Raw genomic sequence first — 20,932 nt, 5'->3', positions numbered from 1 at the left:
TAAACACTTATTTTATTAAGTATTCATTAATTATTGCGATAATTAATAAATATTAAATAAAACAAGTTCTAATTTTTTTTTTATCACTATCGTATTAATATGGTTGATAACCCAACTTATATGTACACTTTTGGGTGATAGTGGTGGCTAAGTAATATGCACATGCATGTCTAACGATCTAACTCATATAGATAACCAAAAACCATTTACAATCGTTGCAATCTTATCAAATGAGAAATATATCTACATCTACTATAATAATAATGACTAAACGACTATAAATATTATTGCAGTGACATATTTGTTCAATAAAATGATGTTACCTCATTAACAATGACACGACTCACAAAGAAGGAAAAATGAAGAAAAAACATTCATACGGACACACGGTGATGGATATGTTGAATCAATAATACATAGGTCAATTATTATAACTTGCTATAGAAGAATTTTAAAACTTAATTAAGTACCATGATAAATTTTTTAGTGACGTTAAGTATATTCTAAAAATATTTCTGAATATATTTAAAAATATAACTGCAATAAAACATCAACAGAAAGAGTAGAAGGTTCATTATTTTTGACCAATGAACGCACTACTTTTTTTTTTATATATTTTATATACATATATGTATACATAAACCAAATAATATTTGATAACATATATATATATATGCATACTTCTGTATATTAATTTATATAGTTTAGCATGAGCAAATAAAGTAAATGTTCAAATGGTCTCTAATTTTAAATTGCTACACAATTTTAAAAATATATATGGAGAGGAGAGTGGAGATATGAAGTATGAAGGGTGCAGTTGCACATGCGTGGAGCATAGTGTATATATTTATTACAATTACGTCTAAAATGTGTTTAATTATTATTCATTCCCCAATACTTGTTTAAATGCATTTGTGGACCCATCGAATAAGTAATCAGCTAAACCAAGAAAACAAGAAGCTTCCTTCCCTCAATTCATTCACCCCTCTCTTCTCTCTTCTCTCTTCTCTCTTCTCTACAAATCCAAACACACACTTCTCACTTCTCTCTTCACATCTTCTTCTTATTCTTCTTCCAATAATGGAATCACCATGCACCACCGCCACAAGATCCGACTCCACCTCCTCACCCGAATTCGAGTTCTGGATGCTCCGAAATCCCTCCTTCCCTCAGCCCAATCTCCACTCCGCCGATGAACTCTTTGTCGACGGCGTCCTCCTCCCTCTCCACCTCCTCCCATCCACATCCGCATCCAAACCCGATCCACCACCCGACCCGGAACAACTCACAACCTCTGGAGACCCCTCTGACGCTTCCTCATCAGCCGCCATAATAACGGAATCTTCCACTTCCACCACTACTACTCTCTCCACATCGAAGCGCTGGAAGGACATTTTCAAGAAGAAAAACACAGAAAACAACGACACAGAAGAGAAAGAGAAAGACAAGGGGAAGAAGAAGAAGAAGAAAGAGATTAAGAAAACGGGTAGCGGAGCGGGTTCTGCGGCGGAGCTAAACATTAATATATGGCCCTTCTCCAGGAGCAGGTCCGCTGGAAACGCCGTCACCCGACCCAAATTATTCGCCGGAGCTCCGTCTTCGACCCGGAAAGTGAACAGCGCGCCATGTTCCCGGAGCAACTCCACCGGAGATTCCAAGTCCAGGAAGTGGCCCAGCAGCCCGGGCCGTCCCGGAGTTCACGTGGGCCGGACAAGCCCGGTGTGGCAGGTCCGCCGTACCAAGAACAGCAACAACACCCCCGCGCAGGACAACGACGGCGCCGAAGCCAAGAAGAGGGAAAGTGCCGCGTGTCAGCGGAGAGGGACCAAAGCGAGGGTGTTGAATCTGAACGTTCCGATGTGCATTGGTTACGGGCAGCACTTGAGTTGTAGATGCGACGAGAATGGTGGTGCTGTTAGTGGCACTACTAGTGTCCGCGGCGGCGATAACAACGACGGTGGTAGTTGTAGCGGTGGCGAGGGGAGTAATAATGATGGTGGAAGTGGGGTTAATCTTTTTAATCTGCGCAACCTATTCACCAAGAAAAGCATAGTAACTTCTCACTAGTCTCAACATTTTTAACTACGCCTAAGATTATCAAATTTTTATTTATTACTACTATAAAATTAAAGTTACCTTTTTAGGCTTTTTTTTGTTTAAAAATATTTATATATGTACAAAAAGTTCATAAGTTTTTTTTTTTTTTTTAGTTATATTTATATACCGTCTGTATGTATTATGGACTATTATGTAATCGAAAAAGTTCTCTCTTTCTGACTTTACAGGGTAAGACTTGGGAGTTAGCAATTAAGAATAGATAATATAATCGATGGTATTGGTTGCAATGCTATTTATCTAGTTAGCCAAGCTTTCTTTTTTTGTGGTCTCCCTCGTGTATTCTGAAATGCTTTATCAGAATGTGTTTATTATTATTAAATTGTTTAAAATTGGGGTTCCAACTTTCCCGTCCCGGTACCTCATTTTGTGGGCCTCTTGATGCTTTTAATTTGTTGCTTTCGTTTTTAATTTGTTTAGAGCAGAGGATCTGCTTTTGGAGATTGAGTGTGGTAGAGAAGAACTAGGGTTTATGTTCTATGATTCTATCCCCTCACCGGCTACTCAATCGAACTAATAACTTCTTTTTTTAATATTTTAGTACTTGTCACCTTTAATTCGATCTTAAGGAAAGAGGTGTGCTTGCTGGGGAACATTGTTCTTGGGGTAGAACTTGGTATAAATTAAATTAAAGGAAAAAAAAAATTTTAAACGGCCTGACAATTACTTTCAAAGATAATGAGGCATTCAATAAAAAAAATATTCTTTTTGTTTTTTTATTTTTATTTTGTAAAACTGGTTAACTCATATATTGTACTAAAAATTAATTTTTTTTTTGAAAATTTCGTTATTTTTTAGGGAATAATTGTCAGAATTATTTAGTTTTTTATTTTAATTTTTTTTGTTGTTTTTTTCAAATATATTAGTAAAACTTATAGTATAAAACTAGGGACGGATCCAGAAATATTATCATGGGGGCAATAACATATATAATATTAAAAAATTATGCAAAAAATTATATAATGTAAAATGTATTACAAAAATATACCGATAGAGAATATATTTTAAAATACAAAAAATATGTATGTATTTTTTATTAACGAAGTGGTCGATTTTTCTTATCATAAAATTCATCGACAATAGAATCTGTGTCAAATTTTTCAGCAATTTTTTTAATATAATTAAAAGATAATTAGCAAGAAATTCATCTTTCATTTTGTTTCTGAGTTATTCTTCACAATATTCATAGCTGAAAAATATCTCTCAGTTGTAGTAGTTGAAACATAAAGAATTAATACCAAATGAATAAAGAAGGACGCTAACAAGAAGAAAAAAAAAATCCACTTTATAAGATTTGAAAAATTTTATTTAATTTAAAAATATTAGTAATAATATTTTTTTCAGATTTTTTTAATATTGTTACTTACTTTTTAGATATTAGAAATCATTAATATTTAAGTTAGATTAGACTTTTTTTTATATTTAAGTAAATACTAAATAAATTTTTAAAAAATTAAATCATACTTAATAACTTATTACTATTAATCTTTTTTTTTAAAAAGTTGGGCCGAGACCTCCACTCGCTCCCGTATGTCCGTCCCTGTATAAAACTAAAAAATATTATTGATTTTTAAGTTATTTTACCTCCTAGTCCTTAACCGAATATTGTGTTTGTATGTAAAATTTTTTCTTTTCTGAAATTACTTTGAAACACTTAATCTTCTTCTTCTTCTTTTAGAAACAATAAATTTTTTCTGAAAAAAAGGAAGTAAACTTTATTTGACTTGTATAATTTTGTCTTTATGCAGAATATTTGAAGAGATAAGAAAGAACTACTTTTTCATGTGGTATGAAATAGCTTAAAATTCTCGTTGGATATGATTAAGATTAAGATTATCAGTTTCAATGGGATTGAAACATTTGATGTTTTATCGTTTTCAGGAACACAAGTCTTGATACGATATGACATGTTTCGTTGTTATTTTGTTTGCCCTCCTTTGTTTATAGCCGTATAAATTAATCCAATTAGAATAAGCTTATAATATCACATCAGACAGTGTCTGTTATGCACCTTGCAACTTGTTTGTAGGACGATGTTCCTTGTCAACCATCTTGATTTTCATTAGAGAGGGAAAAAAAAAACAATGTTTCATTTTCTTTTCAAGCATATAATCTTTGCTGGATGCCTGGATTCATTATCTTTTTAATTCTATCACCTTCTAAATGACATCAAAGAAATTGAACACTTTAAAATCACTGTAATTATTTACTTTTTTAAGTGAATTTTCATGCCGTTGAAACATTGGTTCCAGCAAAATAGAAAAGATAATATTTATGATAAAAAATTAAATTTTAGTGAATAGTAAATATTACTTTGTTAAGTAAAAAATTCACAAAATGTAAGTCAAGTCATGTGTAAAAGTGTAATGCACATGTATTTTCTAAATTTAGTAAACATCTCTATTCTTTACTAAAGAAATTCCCAAATAAAAATGTCGGATTTGTTGATTTTGTAATTGGCTACAAGTATACAGAGATGAATATGTATTCATGTTGTTTAAACTATATTTTTTTTTAAAATAGAAGAAACTCAACACATTAAAGTGGAGCAAAACAAACAAATATAAATGCATAAAACACTGCGAACAACGAAACCAATCTCCTTGCACCTGCGGCTATGTTATCAACCACCGAAAGAATCACAACCATTCCACTCTTTGTAGCTCAACACCATCCTTGTTTGAATGAAGTCAATGCTTGCTCTTGTATGCTTGAATATTCTAGCATTACGTTCCAACCAGATGTTCCAGATCACTGCAAAGAACGCCGTCATCCACAGCTTCTGGCCTTGTCTTCTGCCGCGCATGCCAATCCAACTCCCAAACAGTTCTTTCATGGTTCCAGGAATAACACATTCTCTACCAAAGGATCGCAACCAGTAGCACCACACCTGCCATGTTACCTCACACCGAAGAAATAAATGCTCAATAGTTTCTATCCCCTTGTGGCACAGAACGCAAATATTATCACTATGAATAACTCCTAATCTAGTCAATCTCTCCTTAGTATTAATTCTACCAACTAGCACAAACCATCCAAAAAGCTCAATTCTTGGGAGTACCAGGCCTCTCTATAGTGCACTTGTGAAACTATAGCTCGTGATCTCTTCTGACAACATCTCCATTTGGATTACCTGCAGAAAGAATTGCATGAAAAAGACACATGTATTATCAAATTTCTACACCACACTATCCTCGCTCTCAGATGACAGCTTTATTGGCCTTAACCGCTCATGCAGTTGATGGACAAGTTCTAGCTCCCATTGGAACAACTCCCTCCTCCATTGAAAGTTCCATATCCACTCTAATCCATCCCAAAATCCACAGTCTACAATCACAAATTCTTGTTGCCTTGAAATAGAGAAGAGTCTTGGAAAATTCACTTTCAGATGACCACCCTGAATCCAATTATCTTCTCAAAACCGGGTTTTCCTATCGTTGCCGACTTCCATCGCCAGACCACTCACCATTTTATCTCGCACCCTTTGCTCTTTGATATTCAGGTGGCATATGTCCTTCCAAGGCCCCCTTTGACCGGTAAAGACTGATTTGCTAGCATTACATTTGGGGTCAACTTGTTGCAAGAACAGACAATCTTTTTCCACAGCAGGCATTCTTCCTTTGAAAACCGCCACCACCACTTAAACAATAGTGCTATGTTCATAAGCACTGCATCTCCCACCCCCAAGTCCCCAGCCTTTTTCGGAACCTGGACCAACTCCCATTTGACCAACGGTATGCCATAGGTTCCGTCCTCCTTGCACCACATAAAGTTTCTTTGTAAAGCAATCAGTTTGTCCGCCACCGCCCGTGACATCTTATACAAACTTAGGTAATAAATAGGCAAGCTATTCAGTACTGATTTGATGAGGACAAACTTACCTGCTTTATTCAACACCTTCGCTTTCCATAAGCTGAACTTCTGTTCCACCTTATCTATAATTGGTTTCCAAGTCTTTACCAACCGCGGATTAGCTCCCAAAAAAATTCCAACGTTTAATTTAGTTATTATTTGGTTATAAGATTTTATCTAATTACATTCCTTTTACCTTTCTTCTTTCTTTTTTTTTTCTTTCCTTCTCTATTTTTTCCCGTGATAGAACGAATGTTAGTCCCTTTAAATTTGTTGTTATTTTGTTTGGACGTTTGCCTATTGTCAATAAGAAAAAAAAGTCTTGCATCATTGCATGCATTTTCATACATTGTCATAAACTTAAATTTATAAATTAACAACATTGTTCCTACGTGAATTCTCCCCTCTCCCATTTATAAGAAAAACACCATATCATACATGAAATCTTACTCTGGTTTATGAAAACTACATATTTTGGGAGTAGTTAGCTTGAACATGCAACTAATTGTTGGTATTTTTATTTTTGGCCAATTGTTATCGAAATTGAAACAATAAAAATGTTGGATGTGCTTGTCTATAGAAGAGTGGACCGGTCTCTGACAAAAAAAAAAAAGAAAATAAGAGTGGGCTGGTTAAAAAAGATTAAGGTTGAGATATTAGTTATTACATTTCATAAAATAATTAAAAGAAATTCTAACTAAGTTAGGATGGTCCAAAATTTAAATTCTGCTTTGTGTATATAACAACTCATTGGCTGGCAACAAATTTTTAAATAGAGTTTAGATTTATAAAAAATTAGTCCTTAATCTATCAAATTAAAAAATACCGTAAAAAAAAATTATTCACCCTCTTTCCTTCTAAAATATTTTCTCTAATTTTTCTTCTCGACATAGTTAGGAGTATTAAGAAATGAGAGCTTAAAAGGGCCCCGGGGGGGGGGGGACAGTTATCCACAAAAACTCTAACACCACTGTGTTGACTGAGAGATTAGTTGAATTTGGTAAATACTAATATGTTTTAGGTAATGTAGAAAATGAAAGGTTTCTTAAGAAAATCTGATATTGAAAGTAATAAATATTTTTATTTTTTATTTTGTAAGAAAATATATGTAGCCAGTAGCCAGTAGCCAGTAGCCAATTTAATCTATCTAATATGAATTAGGAATTATTACTCGCTGTTGTTACTTGCGCAAGAAACCAAGAAATTTCGAGAAAGGAGTGGTTTAGTTAGCCGGTGGCACTAAACCCCCGAGTCTTAAACCCTCACCTGCCTGGACTCGAGTCTAAGGCATTTCTAGCATACACTACCACGCATACACGTCTACGCCTACGCCTCTCTTTCGTCTTCTGCACTCTGCCAATGGCACTAATGCAGCGCCTAGCTAGAACAGCACGCCCCCTCCGAACCCTAATCTCTCGCCCCCTTTCCCCTCACAGTAACCTTCCTTCCTCTTCTGATTTTCCTTTCTGTGATTTCGCAATTTCTGAAATTCGATCAAACATTGTTAATTTATTTATTTTAACGTTTTCTCTAGAATCAGCACTTGCTTCATTCGCCGTGCCTCGAGTTTTGGGATCCGGACCCTCACGTGATGATCACTATCAGGCACCGTATTCGTTGCTTCCGGCTGTGTTAGCTGGTGCTTTCGGAATTGGATTGGCGGAGACGGTGTATGCTGATGCCGATCGCGGTGGCGTTGGCGGCGCTGAGGATGTGCACGCTGTTGCGAAGAAAGAACGCGAGCGCATTGAGGAGTCGCTTAGGAAGAAAGGAGTTCGTTATGGTTCTTATCCTCGCTTCACTGTTGCTGTTAAAGGACAAAAGGTTACTCATTTTTTTTTCTTTCTGTTTTTGTTATTCCATGATTTGCCTCTTCAGGTTTACTTGTCAGATGATACATTTGGGAACAAATGTTCGAAAAAGTTGGTGATGGTTCTTTTTTGGTTTATGTCTCAGTTGAAATAAGTATACGGGATTTTAGCTGCTTACATCAGTTTCTACACTGCTATTATACGGATATATTAATATATTATATGTGAAAATGGTCCTTAATTCTGGAAACTATAATACCAACGCAATTTTTAAGCAGTGTTAAGTCTGATTGCAATCAAATTTGTCTGTATATCTGTCCTTTTACAATATGATATCCAATATCATTTTAAAGGTGTATCTAACTAAGGCACTGATATCCAATATATGAATTTTTGTGTTTTGAATACGATGAAAGCATAGAAAAATTCTGAAGATTTTATGTATTTCTTGATTACGTAACGACTGCTCTGTTGTCAGAATCCTTATTTTAAATATAACCGGGAGTGTCTTTGCAATTTATTAGCCTTTTAGCTTCACGTGATCTCTTGTGATATCGATCAAATTCAACCTCAGTTTTCCTCCAACAACTTTGTCTTTGAACTACATTCTACGATTTTCTTCCCCACTTAAAAAAGCAAAACACAATTATCAAAGACTGTCCTATATTGATGATGTCCTTTGCCTCTATTAGAAATCAAACTATATATGGTGATTAAAATTGCAATTGCAGGTCAGCGTTAAGTTTCAAATACCTCCTGCCTGTGAAGTCCCGCAACTTATTGCAAATCTCGCAACAAATCTTGGACTGAAAGCTGAAGGGAACGGAGGTGGATCGGATATGCTATTGCGATCTTGGGACAGGTTGTTCATTCTCAATTTATGTGCATGGTTAAACTTATTACACAGATTTTGTAGTCATAATTTTGTTAAAATCATTGATGTTTCTTGCAAATAATTATCCAGCACAGTGGCTTGGCAGCTTGCCCTTACTCATCCGTCCAAGAAAAAGCATATTCAAGGGGATGATCCATCTTCAATAGATATGAATGGACATGATGGAGATCTTTGCATACTCTTTTTTCATTCTCTCATTGGCTCAGATAAAGCTGTCAGTATTTAATTTTGCAATTTTTGTTTGGTGTTCACAGATTGTGCTTTTGTAAATATAGAGGTAATAAAGGAGGTCAACACTTTTTATATTGTTCTTGCTAATATCGCAGGAAATTGAACTTATTAAGCAAGGGAACTTGAGTCCTGAAGAGCTTGATGCTTTCGTCTCTGTTTTGCAATTAGCTGGTAGCAAGATGGGACAAAGAAGTTCCCCCCTGGAAAGGAAGTCAAGGGAAGAGACTGAACAGTCGCCATCTGTAGATAAATCTATTTCTAGTCTTGAGGCCATGGGAGTGAGAATTTATGGATTGAATGAACCCATTGGTATATCAAATGGTGAGGTATCATGGGATAACATTGCTGGATATGAACATCAAAAACGGTATGTAAATTTGGACACACCATATTTCTTTTCTTTCCATTTTTCTTAAACTAGCTGAACTTTTTATTCATATGGTGAAGCAAATGGTTCTGGCAAAGCAGCCCAAAGTAAGATAGATTAAATCACTTATTTAATCCTTTTAGGAACTTAATTATGACTTTGTATGAACTCATTTGTACACTATGTGTTTTATTGCAGAAAACTTTATTGGGTTTGTGCTTAATTTCTGTTAATTGAGGCCTTGTACATTTGTAGTCAGTGAAAGAATAGATTCTAGATTGTATCTGAACTTTTAAGAGAAAGAAAGATTAGACCGTCATTCTCAACAAGGTTGAATGGCGGGATAACAATTTATGTCAGAAAATTCAAAATTGTAACACTGCAGTTTTTTTTTTTTTTTGGGTTAGTTTATTTCCCTTTCAGTATCATGTTGTATTGTTGTGGGTTCATCCTTAAATTCTCCTTACTAAGTAAGGAGTGCTGCACTCATTGCAAATTAAACAAATCTTAGCCCTCCATTTATTATATTTTATATTAGTGACTTAGAGTTCAGAATTCAGGGTTTAGGATTCAAAGCTTAGGATTTAGGGTTTAGAATTCAGGCTTTAAAGTTCAAGGAGTGCTGCATTCCTTAATTTTTCCAGAGCACATTAGCATTCACCCATGTTTACTTACAATAATTTGTTTCCCTTTATGTCTGTATAAATATACTCGTTTACTTAAATTATTTATTTTGCAGAGTAATAGAAGATACAATACTGTTGGCTTTGCATAGTCCTGAAGTATATGACAATATTGCACGAGGGACTCGTCATAAGTTTGAATCAAACCGGCCTCGAGCTGTGCTGTTTGAAGGTCCACCAGGTGTGCAATTTTGGCCCCTTTAATTCACCGTTTAGTAAAGTCAAGTCTTTTGGGTATGTTTAGGTTGGAATAATATATATTTTTTTCTTTTGCTTTTAAATTTCATTTTATTTATTTATTTAAAAAATACTTAACTGTTTCACCAAAGGGGTAGAAAAGAGCTGTTCGGTTAGGATTGTTTCCCTGAAGGAAACCATGTCTGTGAAGTTTGAACTTTGAAAATAACTTCGAGCTATTGATATTAAGGAGGAATTCTTTATATCCAACAAGAAGAATTTAGAAACAACTGAATGTGACATGGTTTTCGAGTTAAGACCCAAATGGTCCTCCAAATTTTCAATTAACCCAATCCAGACTCCCCAAATTTGATTCGCGACTTACTTTATCCCCTGTGTTCATCTCTGTTAACGGCGTGCTAAGTTGGTATGTTAAAGGTGATTTAATGAAAACAACACCTTTTGTTGATGATGCAAATTAACGAAATAAACGACATCATTTAAAAATGGAGTTAAAATACGCTCTCTCCCCCAGCCCAAACCCATTGACCTTCCTCTCTTTCTCCTCCATGGCGCAATAGTAAGGCGTTCTGTATCTTTCCATTAGGGTTTTGAGTTGAACTAATAGAGATGAACCGAGGGATTAACATGAGTCAAGAATTGATATTTGGAGGTCCGGATTAGGTTCATTGAAATTTCGGGGGCCATTTTGAGGTGTAACGCAAATGTCAAGGGCAATTTTGGGTCTTTACTCCAAGATTTTCCAGTGTTTTTGTTTATTTATTTATTAAGAAATGTTTTTGGATGACAAGGAGAATTTCCATTACTGAGCAGGTATACAAAAAAGCTCTTGTTTAAATAATACGTTCAAGAGTGTGGTTATTACAATTGTTTTGTTTTTTAAATGACAAGTTTTTTGCTTGTGTGAAAATAATCAATAAAAGTAGTGGGGTGTGGATATTATTATTATTATTATTATTATTATTATTATTATTATAAAAAAGAAGGCTTTTGCTTTTTTGGGAAAATAGTCAATAAAAGTAGTGAACATTTTTCTGTTTACATAGCTCCTTTTGTGTAGTTTGTACATTAATAATACATGAAGCTACATAGATGCATTTTCTCTATACCGAATATTCCAATGACCGTCAAACTACTATTGTTTCTAGTATGGGATCCTACAGATTGAGTAAGAGCTCCTTTGCTATTTTTGATAACAAAATTGCACCTATCAAGTTATTATTCTATGACGTCGGAATCTCAATTCAATAAAAAGATTATTCCTAGTATGTTGGCACAGTATTTTGTTTTCATTCTTCAAGTTATGATGTCTCTATGGCCCATTTGTATGGTTTCAGGTACAGGGAAAACTTCTTGTGCTCGCGTTATTGCCAATCAAGCAGTATGCTATTTTTTTAATCTATTACTTTCAGCCTATCCATATAGCTTTATTGTTGCAATGGTTTCGGAATATCCTAATGCTTGGTCAATTATTCAGCTGCAGCTTATTTGAAAATGTCTTCTAATTCGTTGAGGATAAATTATGTATGACATGATGAATTGAATTTGAGTGTAAATAAAAAACTCAAGGGCGCATGCTTTGACTTGGCAGGGTGTCCCCTTGCTATATGTTCCACTTGAGGCTATAATGTCTGAATACTACGGTAAAAGTGAACGCCTTCTGGGAAAAGTGTTTTCACTTGCAAATGAACTTCCTAATGGTGCTATTATATTTCTGGATGAGGTAATGAAGCTAGACATTTTTCTGAGGAGTTGCTATGTGGCTCTCATTCTCTTAATGGTTTCTTTTTTATGTACCTTGCATATTGATTGAGACTTTGTCTTCTTTTTTGGGATACAGATTGATTCTTTTGCTGCTGCTCGGGATAATGAAATGCATGAAGCTACAAGGAGAATATTGTCAGTGTTGTTACGACAGGTTATTCTCATGTCCTGCTGCTTTATGTCTGTTGAAATTGTGTGGTAGTGTGTTAGCCCTGTTACAAATAAGAAAGAGAAGAATATATAACCCTGTGTATATTTTGAGAAATTCTTGACAATATGCCAAGAAGAATCCTAGACGAATTGCAATTTACAAATACTCTTATAAGGGAATTTTAGATCCCCAATCTCTCCCAAAAGATCCCAACTGACTAGAGACACTTATCTCTACCCTATTCCTTCTATTTATACTAATTTCACATGAATGAATTGTAACTAATATGGTCCTAACATTGAGCTTTAACAAGTATTCAGCCTTTAAGTGCTTAGTCTTGAGTGATCTATGTAAATAAATAGGCCAAAGAGAAAAAAGGTTTATTATTGTTTTGATTATAGGATTTAGTTTGTGATGAGATTATATCTGCAGTGGTTCCAAGTAAGCTGTTGACTTAATTTTCATTAGATAGTAAATGGCCTGATAAGTAATAAGTGTGAATAGACCCTTGTTAAGCAATCTGTTCAACAACTAATTGAAACCATATGTCAAACTTGCTGAAAGTTTAAATTTTAATAGAATTTGACCGTTGTAAGGAATCAATTTTGCAGATAGATGGCTTTGAGCAGGATAAGAAAGTGGTTGTGATTGCTGCTACCAATAGAAAGGAAGACCTTGATCCTGCATTAATCAGGTGAGCTTCAATACAAGTTCCTCTGCAGCTTGCTATGTTTGCTTGGCCGATCAAATCTTATTCTAACTGCTATTTCTTTTCATGTTAGCCGGTTTGATACTATGATCCCTTTTGGCTTACCTGATCACCGTAATCGTCAGCAAATAGCATCCAAATATGCAAAGCACCTAACCAAACCTGAACTAGATGAACTTGCCAGAGCTACAGAAGAGTAAGTTGGTCTCCTTTTTTGTCCTCCACAACTGGGCTATTAACTTACAGGTTGGTTGGTGGGCAGTCAAAACAAGAAGGTCGAAAATGAGAAACATACAAAAACTACCTGCTTATTTTTTCTCCTACCAACCCTTGCGTCTTCTTAATATTTGGATTTTGGTAACTAGCCTTTTACCCCAGTTTCTTAACCTCAATAATCAATATTCCCACGATAAAGTCATACATTTATTGTTTAGTCTGTTTACTGGTAGCCATTCTTTTCAGTATGTCCGGAAGAGACATTCGTGATGTTTGTCAGCAAGCAGAACGATCGTGGGCATCAAAGGTAAGAACAATTTATATTTTTCAACTCCCAGCATGTTAGGGATACCATTTGAGAGCATCTTTTTGTGGTTGGTCAGATTATTCGAGGGCAAGTATCCAAAGATGGTGAACAAGAAAGTCTTCCACCTTTGCAAGAATATATAGAGTGCGCCACAATTCGGCAAAACTCACTGCTCAGTGCTGCTGCTGGCAGGAATTTCCGAACTTCTTCCCATCTTAGGATGGCAACCGACTGAGGTCTTGCTTGTTCCTGTATTTTGTGTCTCTATTTTAATGTTAGAATATTTTCATTTGACTTCTGTAAAGATAAAGGTAGTTATAGGTAAATTTCTTATTATTTATGGCCATGTGAGAAAGGTTTAACTTATTATACATGGAGATTGACACAGATATGGGACATTAGATATACCAACATTCGTAAAATTTTTAAAAGATACAGGGAGACATGTATATATAAAATATAAAGTATTTTTTTAGATAAATTATAATGATATTTTGATATTTTATTGATATTTAAATATAAATTAATTTTTTAATTATTTTAAATGTCTTGTTTTAATTATATAAGATATTTAAAATATTTTTTATTTTAATAAATAATAATATATATTATTTTTAAATTTATTTCAATAATACTGGTTAAGAATAAAACTGAACATATTGATACATAACGATGTTTAAATGTGTCTAGAGAATTTTTCTTATAAAAATATGGTTGTACATAATAAATACGTGTGTTGAATGAATGTTGATAAATGTCGGACACGCAAGCACAACAACTAAGCAAAGTATTCATGGTTTATGGTCTAACTCGTGAATCTGAATCTATTATTGAATTGGTAGCTTATTTATTTATTTATGTTTTTTCTTGAATTGGTAACTGTAATTTATGTTGTGTATAATATTATAGTATTTTTATATTAATTTCAGGTAAATTATACTAAACTTATGTTTAAATGATATCACACCATATAATTTTTATAAGAAATGTTAGAAAATTAGTAGAATTTATTATTTTTGTCTAGTAGTTAATAATTAATATTTAAAAATATAGGTTAAAATTATATTATTGAATTGTTAGGCTAAAAAAATTAGATTAATAATTAAAAATAATGATAAAAAATAATAAATTGTATTGGTCTTTTATCGTTTCTCAATTTTTATTTCTAAATTATATGCTAATAGTATTTTGTTTGTAGTAAAGTTTAGATTAATTTAATTCAAAAGATTATAATTTGTATGATATTATATTAAACCTTTTTTTTGTCCGGGCTATTTTCAACCTGATAGGCCAAAGATTAATTTGTCGTGAATTTAAGCTCTATCTAAAGGTCTACCGTTTGCTAATGAGTTGTTGCATGCATAAGACGATATTTGATTACTTACTTAAGGCTCAGTTTGAATAAATAACTTAAATAAATTTTTTTGGAAGAAGAGTTTAAAGTATAAAGACTTTTTATTAATAGCAGCTTATAAATAAGTTATTTTGTATTTGGATTTTTAGTTATAAAAGTACTTATTTTAAAGTTGTAGTGTTTGGATAAATAACTAAAAAAATACATTTTTTTACGCAAGAAAATAGATATTAAAATAACAATGATAACAAATACTTTTCAATATTGAATATTGATTTTACATAACCTAATCACTAAGATTACAATTGATTAAGCAATTGATTCTTTATTTGTTCTCTTATTAATTCTATTTTTCTAGCGCTTTCAGCATTGGTTCTTCCCACGTAATATCATTAGAAATTGGTTCTTCTACTTCATAACGGTGTTCTTGTATGTGGTGAATAGTAACAAAATTCTAATTCACAATAATCTCGATGGCAATGCCAAGGAAATTATTGTGTAGTTAGTATTTGCTGTTTTATTGTATATGATATGGTAGGTGAAAATAAAAAACAAATATGAAATGTGTGTCAATGTATATTTTGTTATTGCTTTTTATTTTTTTACTCCTATTAGAACTCCCTCCTCTTTTATTGGAGTTAAGAACTTGCTATAATTAACTATAAAAATAATAGCAAGCTATAAAAAAATAAAATTACATGTGAAAAAATAAAATTAAAACTAAGATTTCATACCACACAATGTTAAATATAAATTTAATAATAAAAATAAAGTGGTAAAATAATAAAAAAATACCGGAAAGGAATATATGCAATAGGTGGTTCAGATGAAATATTGTCTAAAAATTGTGGTGGAAGGTCAATACTTCCAGCAGATGAGTCATTACGTGAAAATAGTGGTGGAAGGCCAGTATTTTTAGCAGAAACAAAAAATATTTTTTTACATAAGTGATAGAATGACTTATTAAAAAAAGAGAAGTCATATAATTCTACTTCTTCAAAAGTTGTGAATTAACTTTTCAAAAAGTTAAAAGCTTTTCTTTAAAATAGTGTCAAACATATGTACCGTAACTTTTCATAATTCAAAAGTAAAAAAAAATTAGTTTCTATGGTTATATTATATTAAACTATTATGATTTAAAATTAGTTGATTTATTTAGTTTTAAAAAAATAATAATTAAAATTTTCTTTTAAAAAAATAACAATTTAAAATTTTTAAAGTTTAAAATTTAGATAAAATATAATTTAAATTATATATGAATCAGCTATAAATAGATTTTATTCAAACTAAAATTGAATTAAAAAAATCAAATCAATGAATACAGATCATAATCCTTCAATAAAAATGAAAAATAAAATTAAACCAATACATATATAATAAAAAAATCATGTTAATTTTATCTTTTAAATTGATTGGAATCATATACCAACAAAATAAGTAAGTACATAATCAATTTATTTCATTTATTTACTGAAAATAAAAATCCTTAGATGAATGAGATGTGGATAGCTCTGACTTGTGAAACATTTTCCTCATGCGTCATGCCCAAGGGAGAGTGATCGCATATAACCACGTGCCAACAAAGCCAACTGCTAACTAGACTTCTCCTTAGGCACACACCTCTCTCTCTTCTCTCTTTTTGGGTGTTGCGGGAGTCGCTGTTAATGGCGTCGAGTAGTGACAACAACAAGAAGGCGTCCAGTAGCGGAGCAGGCAGAATCCGTACCCTATCCGATCTGAACCGCCCTTCCACTGATTTTGACGCCGACCCCGATGCTCCTCAGGAGTATTACACTGGCGGCGAGAAAAGGTTCTCTCCCCCAAAATTGGAACTTTTTTATTTGAATTTCATGTTTCATTGATTCCATTTTAATGTTTGTGAGCTGGAGGGAAATGTAAAGGATTCAGTTTGACGCTGTAGAGTTTGATATAACGTATTTGAAAGGCTATTGGGACACAATTAGGTTTTAAATGGAAAGGGACTTTGTTGAATAGGTTAATTACCCCATTTCATTGGGCTGAATTGTAATTTGCTAGGAGATTGACATTATCATGGTTTCCTTTAAGGTCCGTTAACATCATTCTATTCAGGGGTGTGTACTTTCACTTATTTGCAGTTGATCTTCAGGAAGTTAAGTTTCCTATGTTTAGCATTATCAACATCATTTCACTTCGGAAATAGAATGGTACACTGGCAGTTAAAGAACCAGATTAGAGTTTAGGAATATTTTAACTAGCATGATTTATGTGTATCATGGTTACAATTAGTCTTGGCATGGTTAATTCTGTCTTCTCATGATTTTGCATCATTGTTGCCTTTAGAGTTTCTGATTGTGTGTAGCTTAATTTTGACTCTGAAATATGGATATTAAGAATATCTGTAATTCTATATAAAGAACTCACTTTCTTCACTTCTATGGTTTTCTGTTCTAGAACCTCAATTACATCTAGCTGAAGTCTCTTTTGACCTCATTGATTAAAAGTGTCTGAGTATTGGGGCTTGTCAAGATGAATGCTTTTGTGGATTAATGCATCTAGTCATGTTTTCCATGCTTTAAATTTGGTGTACATTTACAGTTTGTTGACAACCTGACATCTCTGATTTGCACAGGATTTCAAAATAAATGCATATATTTTCAATGGATTTTATGATTTTGTACCTTATTGAATATTTAACAATTATATATTCAGTGGAATGCTTGTTCAGGATCCTACGAAGGGAAATGATGTGGATGCAATTTTCAATCAGGCAAGGCAACTGGGAGCTGTAGAAAGGCCTCTTGATCAACTGCAGGAACCTCCAAGGTCAACTAGCTTTACTGGCACTGGCAGGTTACTCTCAGGCGAAACTGTACGAGCTGCTTCTCAGCAACCTCCTGAGGCTGTTGTTCACAACATTGTTTTTTGGAGTAATGGTTTCACCGTAAATGGTGGACCTTTGAGGAGTTTGGACGATCCTGAAAATGCCTCATTTTTAGAGGTAAATATTTTAATTTTTGATTCCCTAAGTGGATTGGACGGTAAAAATATTAGAAGTTATGAGGTCTTGTTTATGTCAAGCAAAGAGAAGTGCCCTCTGGTAGATAATTGAGCCTTCATTGAATCCAGGGAATAACGAAATGGCTGAAAACGAAGTTTATTTTTTGCATATTATAATTTGCTAGGTGTTTGTAGCTTGTAGACAGTACTGAGTGTCCTGTACAGATGATTGTGCTGATATTACTCTTCATAGTTATATCAATTGTTGTTTGAATGCAGAGCATAAAGAAATCTGAGTGTCCAAGAGAGCTTGAACCTGCTGATAGGAGGTCATCAGTTAACGTTAACCTCATAAGGAGGAACGAGAAGTATCCTGTGAGTTTTCTGTTCTCTTGTCTGTCTCTTTCCAATTTATTACGACACTAGAAAGAATTTAGTTCATCTCGTTTATTAGTTTGGGAGATTTTGAAGCTCTGCATTTGAAATGGAATCAATTCTGTTTTGATGCATAATTACATCTGTATGAATCATGTATGTCCAAGATTTTAATGAGAATTGCATTTTACCATTTCAGGAACCAGAAAAGCACTATGTTCCATTTCAAGGGGCGGGAAGAACTCTGGGAAGCAGCTCTACTTCGGCCACACCTGAGGCAACCGTCGCAGCAACAACTTCCAACGCTGCTCCAGCCTCTTCAGCCAGCCTGGTAGTCGATCAGTCATTGCCATCAACTTCAATACAACTTAGGTTAGCTGATGGAACCCGCTTAATATCAAATTTTAATTACCATCACACGATCAGCGACATCCGTGGCTTCATCGATGCATCTAGACCCGGGGGACAGCGGAATTATCAACTTCAAATGATGGGTTTCCCCCCAAAGGTTCTAGCTGACGAAACTCAGACAATAGAGCAGGCCGGACTTGCAAATTCAGTTGTCATCCAGAAATTCTAGCAGCTGCGATGAAGTGAACTAGTTCTATTGAGGGTTATTGACAAAAGCAAAAAGGGAGAGGGGATATTATGATTTTGCTGCTCAAATGGATTAGCCTTGGACCTAATTCTATTGTTAGAGCAGGATGTCATGGTTGATATAATATGTCATTGTACTCGTCGGTCCAAATGACATTGATAGCACAAACACTTGAAATGCAGGATTATACGCCACATTACTTACTGCTATATATCATTTAAGTAAAAACTTGCCTGAGACATTTTTTTGTTTAGGCTATGCAAGCATGCCCAATTAACAATGAGAAGCAAAATAACATAAAGGTAGTGATTTTGCTTTATGGGACATTCGAGCTGAAGCTGCTAAATAAAACTGAAGTTAACTTTTCGGAATAACTTGGTTGTTCTAATCATTCTTCTCTATATTATCCTAAGGTAACCGGTAGAGAAATCACTCTAAGGATTTCTCCAATATTTTAATTTTTAATTTAGATAATGATTTAATTGAGCAGAAAAGGTTCATCTAAAATATGTAGGGTGGCAACAAACCCGATCTCACCCCGCCGTACAACAATCTGCATAAAATCCGTCCCGCTTCTATCCGCGGGTAATAAAACGTTGACCCCTAATCCGTTTTTATGGGTATCCGTCCCGCTCCTACCCGCCCCTATAATTATTAAAATTCAATAAATAAAATTAAATTTCAAAATTTATATAAGCATCATCACATACAACATAAACACATACATAACATAAATTAAAGTAAAAATTTAAATATGATACAATATTATTAATCATTTACTAATTATTTTACATATATTATATATATAGCGGGGCGGGTATTACCTAAACCCCACCCCGCCCCGCCCAAGAATCTGCCCCACTAAAAACCCGCCCCGGTGCAGGGCGGGTAATTACCCGCCTCGAGCGGGTAGAGGCGGGGTAGGTACCTGCGAATTCGGGTGGTATTGCTATCTCTAAAAATATGCGCTATACAATAGTTTTAACGCAGATTATTTAAAGCCGATTAATAACCCATGATCTATGTTAATGAACTTTTGGTCTTATATATACATACTTTTCTGCTAATATGGAAGATTTTTAAGTGTACCATCATACCGGTGTATCAGTGATTTTTAACCGTTGATCTTAATTATATATATTATATATATATTTTATAATTAAGATCAACGATTAAAAATAATTGAAACACCGATACAACTGTACACTTGAAAATTTTTCTAAGATATATTTGGTCTTTTTTTTTTTATCTTACGCATCACACACCTATTCAACCCCACTGTTATGGATTCTATATTCCTCACTAAGGATTCGAACCCATGTGTAGCTCCCCATTGAAGCACGTAATATTGCCATTTACCAAGCCTCGACTGCATATATATATATATATATATATATATATATATATATATATATATTTTTAGTTTTTTACAGTTTTTTATTTTGGCTGCATATATATATTTGGCCTTTTTCTTTTGTCATTATATATATATATATATATATATATATATATACATATATATGGTCTTATGTGGAGGCATTTCTTTTTCTGTATTAGTTTTCCCAGTTACCACTTGCCAGCATCTGCCTTTCAGGTCACCTTTTCTTCTTTGTTTTTTTTCTCAACAAATGGGCTTTCTCACTTTCCATCTGTAGTTCTTGGACCCCAACTATAGCCTATTACCAGTGCATGCAATAGAAAACATAATTTGATATACCAAATGAAAAAAAAAATCATACTTTAAGCTTAGCACTGAAAAAAAAAAGAAAAGCAGAATATGTTATAACTTTAACTTATTTTAACATGTTTGGTATCATTAACTAAAATCTATGACTTTTAATACTAAACCATATACTAGAAGAATTTTCTTTTTCTTTTTCTTTTTTTTTAAAGACGAAAAAGAATACTTTTTACAGAAATCATAGAGCAAAAACACCAATCGTGGCAGCATGACTTGACATGAATTAGACGAGGGAAGAAAAACAAACACTCACGTTCGAACTGTACAACAACAAATGGTATTCGATGTGGAAGTAATTATAAAACAGTAAACTATTAAAATCTTGTAAGATTGGTTAATTAAAATCCTAATCCTTCAACTTGACATTGATTTTCAATTAAACAAACAAATCTAAGTGTCCCAGAACAATATCTAATAACCATTATCTTAGCACCTGAAAAGATATTGAGGAAAAGACCCCAAAAAGCACGCTACTAGTGCCACTCTATTTGGAAAGCTAAATATGCTAATGAGAAAAGAAAGATTTGCTTTGTGTTGGAAAAATTGTGAGCCAAAGATACACGAGTGAAGAAAAACATGAATTACA

General features: G+C 33.6%; 3 protein-coding genes across 3 annotated transcripts; all 3 read left to right on the top strand.

The window, feature by feature from the left end:
• The first annotated feature begins 935 nt into the window (after positions 1 to 935).
• On the top strand, positions 936 to 2,277 carry LOC107638657 (uncharacterized). Its single transcript, XM_016342014.3, has one exon. It carries the CDS (start codon positions 1,081 to 1,083, stop codon positions 2,065 to 2,067), a length of 987 nt encoding a protein of 328 aa, XP_016197500.1. The 5' UTR covers positions 936 to 1,080; the 3' UTR covers positions 2,068 to 2,277.
• Positions 2,278 to 6,915: 4,638 nt separating this feature from the next.
• On the top strand, positions 6,916 to 13,730 carry LOC107638656 (P-loop containing nucleoside triphosphate hydrolases superfamily protein). The gene is made up of 13 exons (XM_016342012.3): positions 6,916 to 7,402; positions 7,502 to 7,791; positions 8,510 to 8,640; positions 8,743 to 8,887; positions 9,000 to 9,271; positions 10,011 to 10,135; positions 11,490 to 11,533; positions 11,744 to 11,875; positions 11,993 to 12,070; positions 12,679 to 12,761; positions 12,850 to 12,972; positions 13,239 to 13,299; positions 13,376 to 13,730. The coding sequence occupies exons 1-13, from the start codon at positions 7,327 to 7,329 to the stop codon at positions 13,532 to 13,534; spliced, it is 1,719 nt and encodes a 572-aa protein (XP_016197498.1). The 5' UTR covers positions 6,916 to 7,326; the 3' UTR covers positions 13,535 to 13,730.
• A 2,411-nt stretch (positions 13,731 to 16,141) lies between these two features.
• On the top strand, positions 16,142 to 18,833 carry LOC107638654 (plant UBX domain-containing protein 4). The gene is made up of 4 exons (XM_016342011.3): positions 16,142 to 16,463; positions 17,345 to 17,633; positions 17,912 to 18,007; positions 18,207 to 18,833. Exons 1-4 carry the CDS (start codon positions 16,318 to 16,320, stop codon positions 18,585 to 18,587), a joined length of 912 nt encoding a protein of 303 aa, XP_016197497.1. The 5' UTR covers positions 16,142 to 16,317; the 3' UTR covers positions 18,588 to 18,833.
• Positions 18,834 to 20,932: the final 2,099 nt, after the last annotated feature.

Source organism: Arachis ipaensis, chromosome B4 (assembly GCF_059453495.1).
Source record: "Arachis ipaensis isolate K30076 ecotype BB chromosome B4, ASM5945349v1, whole genome shotgun sequence".
NCBI lineage: Eukaryota > Viridiplantae > Streptophyta > Magnoliopsida > Fabales > Fabaceae > Arachis > Arachis ipaensis.
The sequence above is the reverse complement of the archived record's forward strand: the minus strand, read 5'-3'. Positions and strand labels throughout refer to the sequence as shown.

Coding starts and splice junctions, on each gene's coding strand:
- LOC107638657 (XM_016342014.3), top strand. CDS start 1,081: ATGGAATCACCATGCACCACCGCCACAAGATCCGACTCCACCTCCTCA.
- LOC107638654 (XM_016342011.3), top strand. CDS start 16,318: ATGGCGTCGAGTAGTGACAACAACAAGAAGGCGTCCAGTAGCGGAGCA. Junction 16,464..17,344: donor TACACTGGCGGCGAGAAAAG/GTTCTCTCCCCC, acceptor TTATATATTCAG/TGGAATGCTTGTTCAGGATC. Junction 17,634..17,911: donor AAAATGCCTCATTTTTAGAG/GTAAATATTTTA, acceptor GTTTGAATGCAG/AGCATAAAGAAATCTGAGTG.
- LOC107638656 (XM_016342012.3), top strand. CDS start 7,327: ATGGCACTAATGCAGCGCCTAGCTAGAACAGCACGCCCCCTCCGAACC. Junction 11,534..11,743: donor GCGTTATTGCCAATCAAGCA/GTATGCTATTTT, acceptor TTGACTTGGCAG/GGTGTCCCCTTGCTATATGT. Junction 11,876..11,992: donor CTATTATATTTCTGGATGAG/GTAATGAAGCTA, acceptor TTTGGGATACAG/ATTGATTCTTTTGCTGCTGC.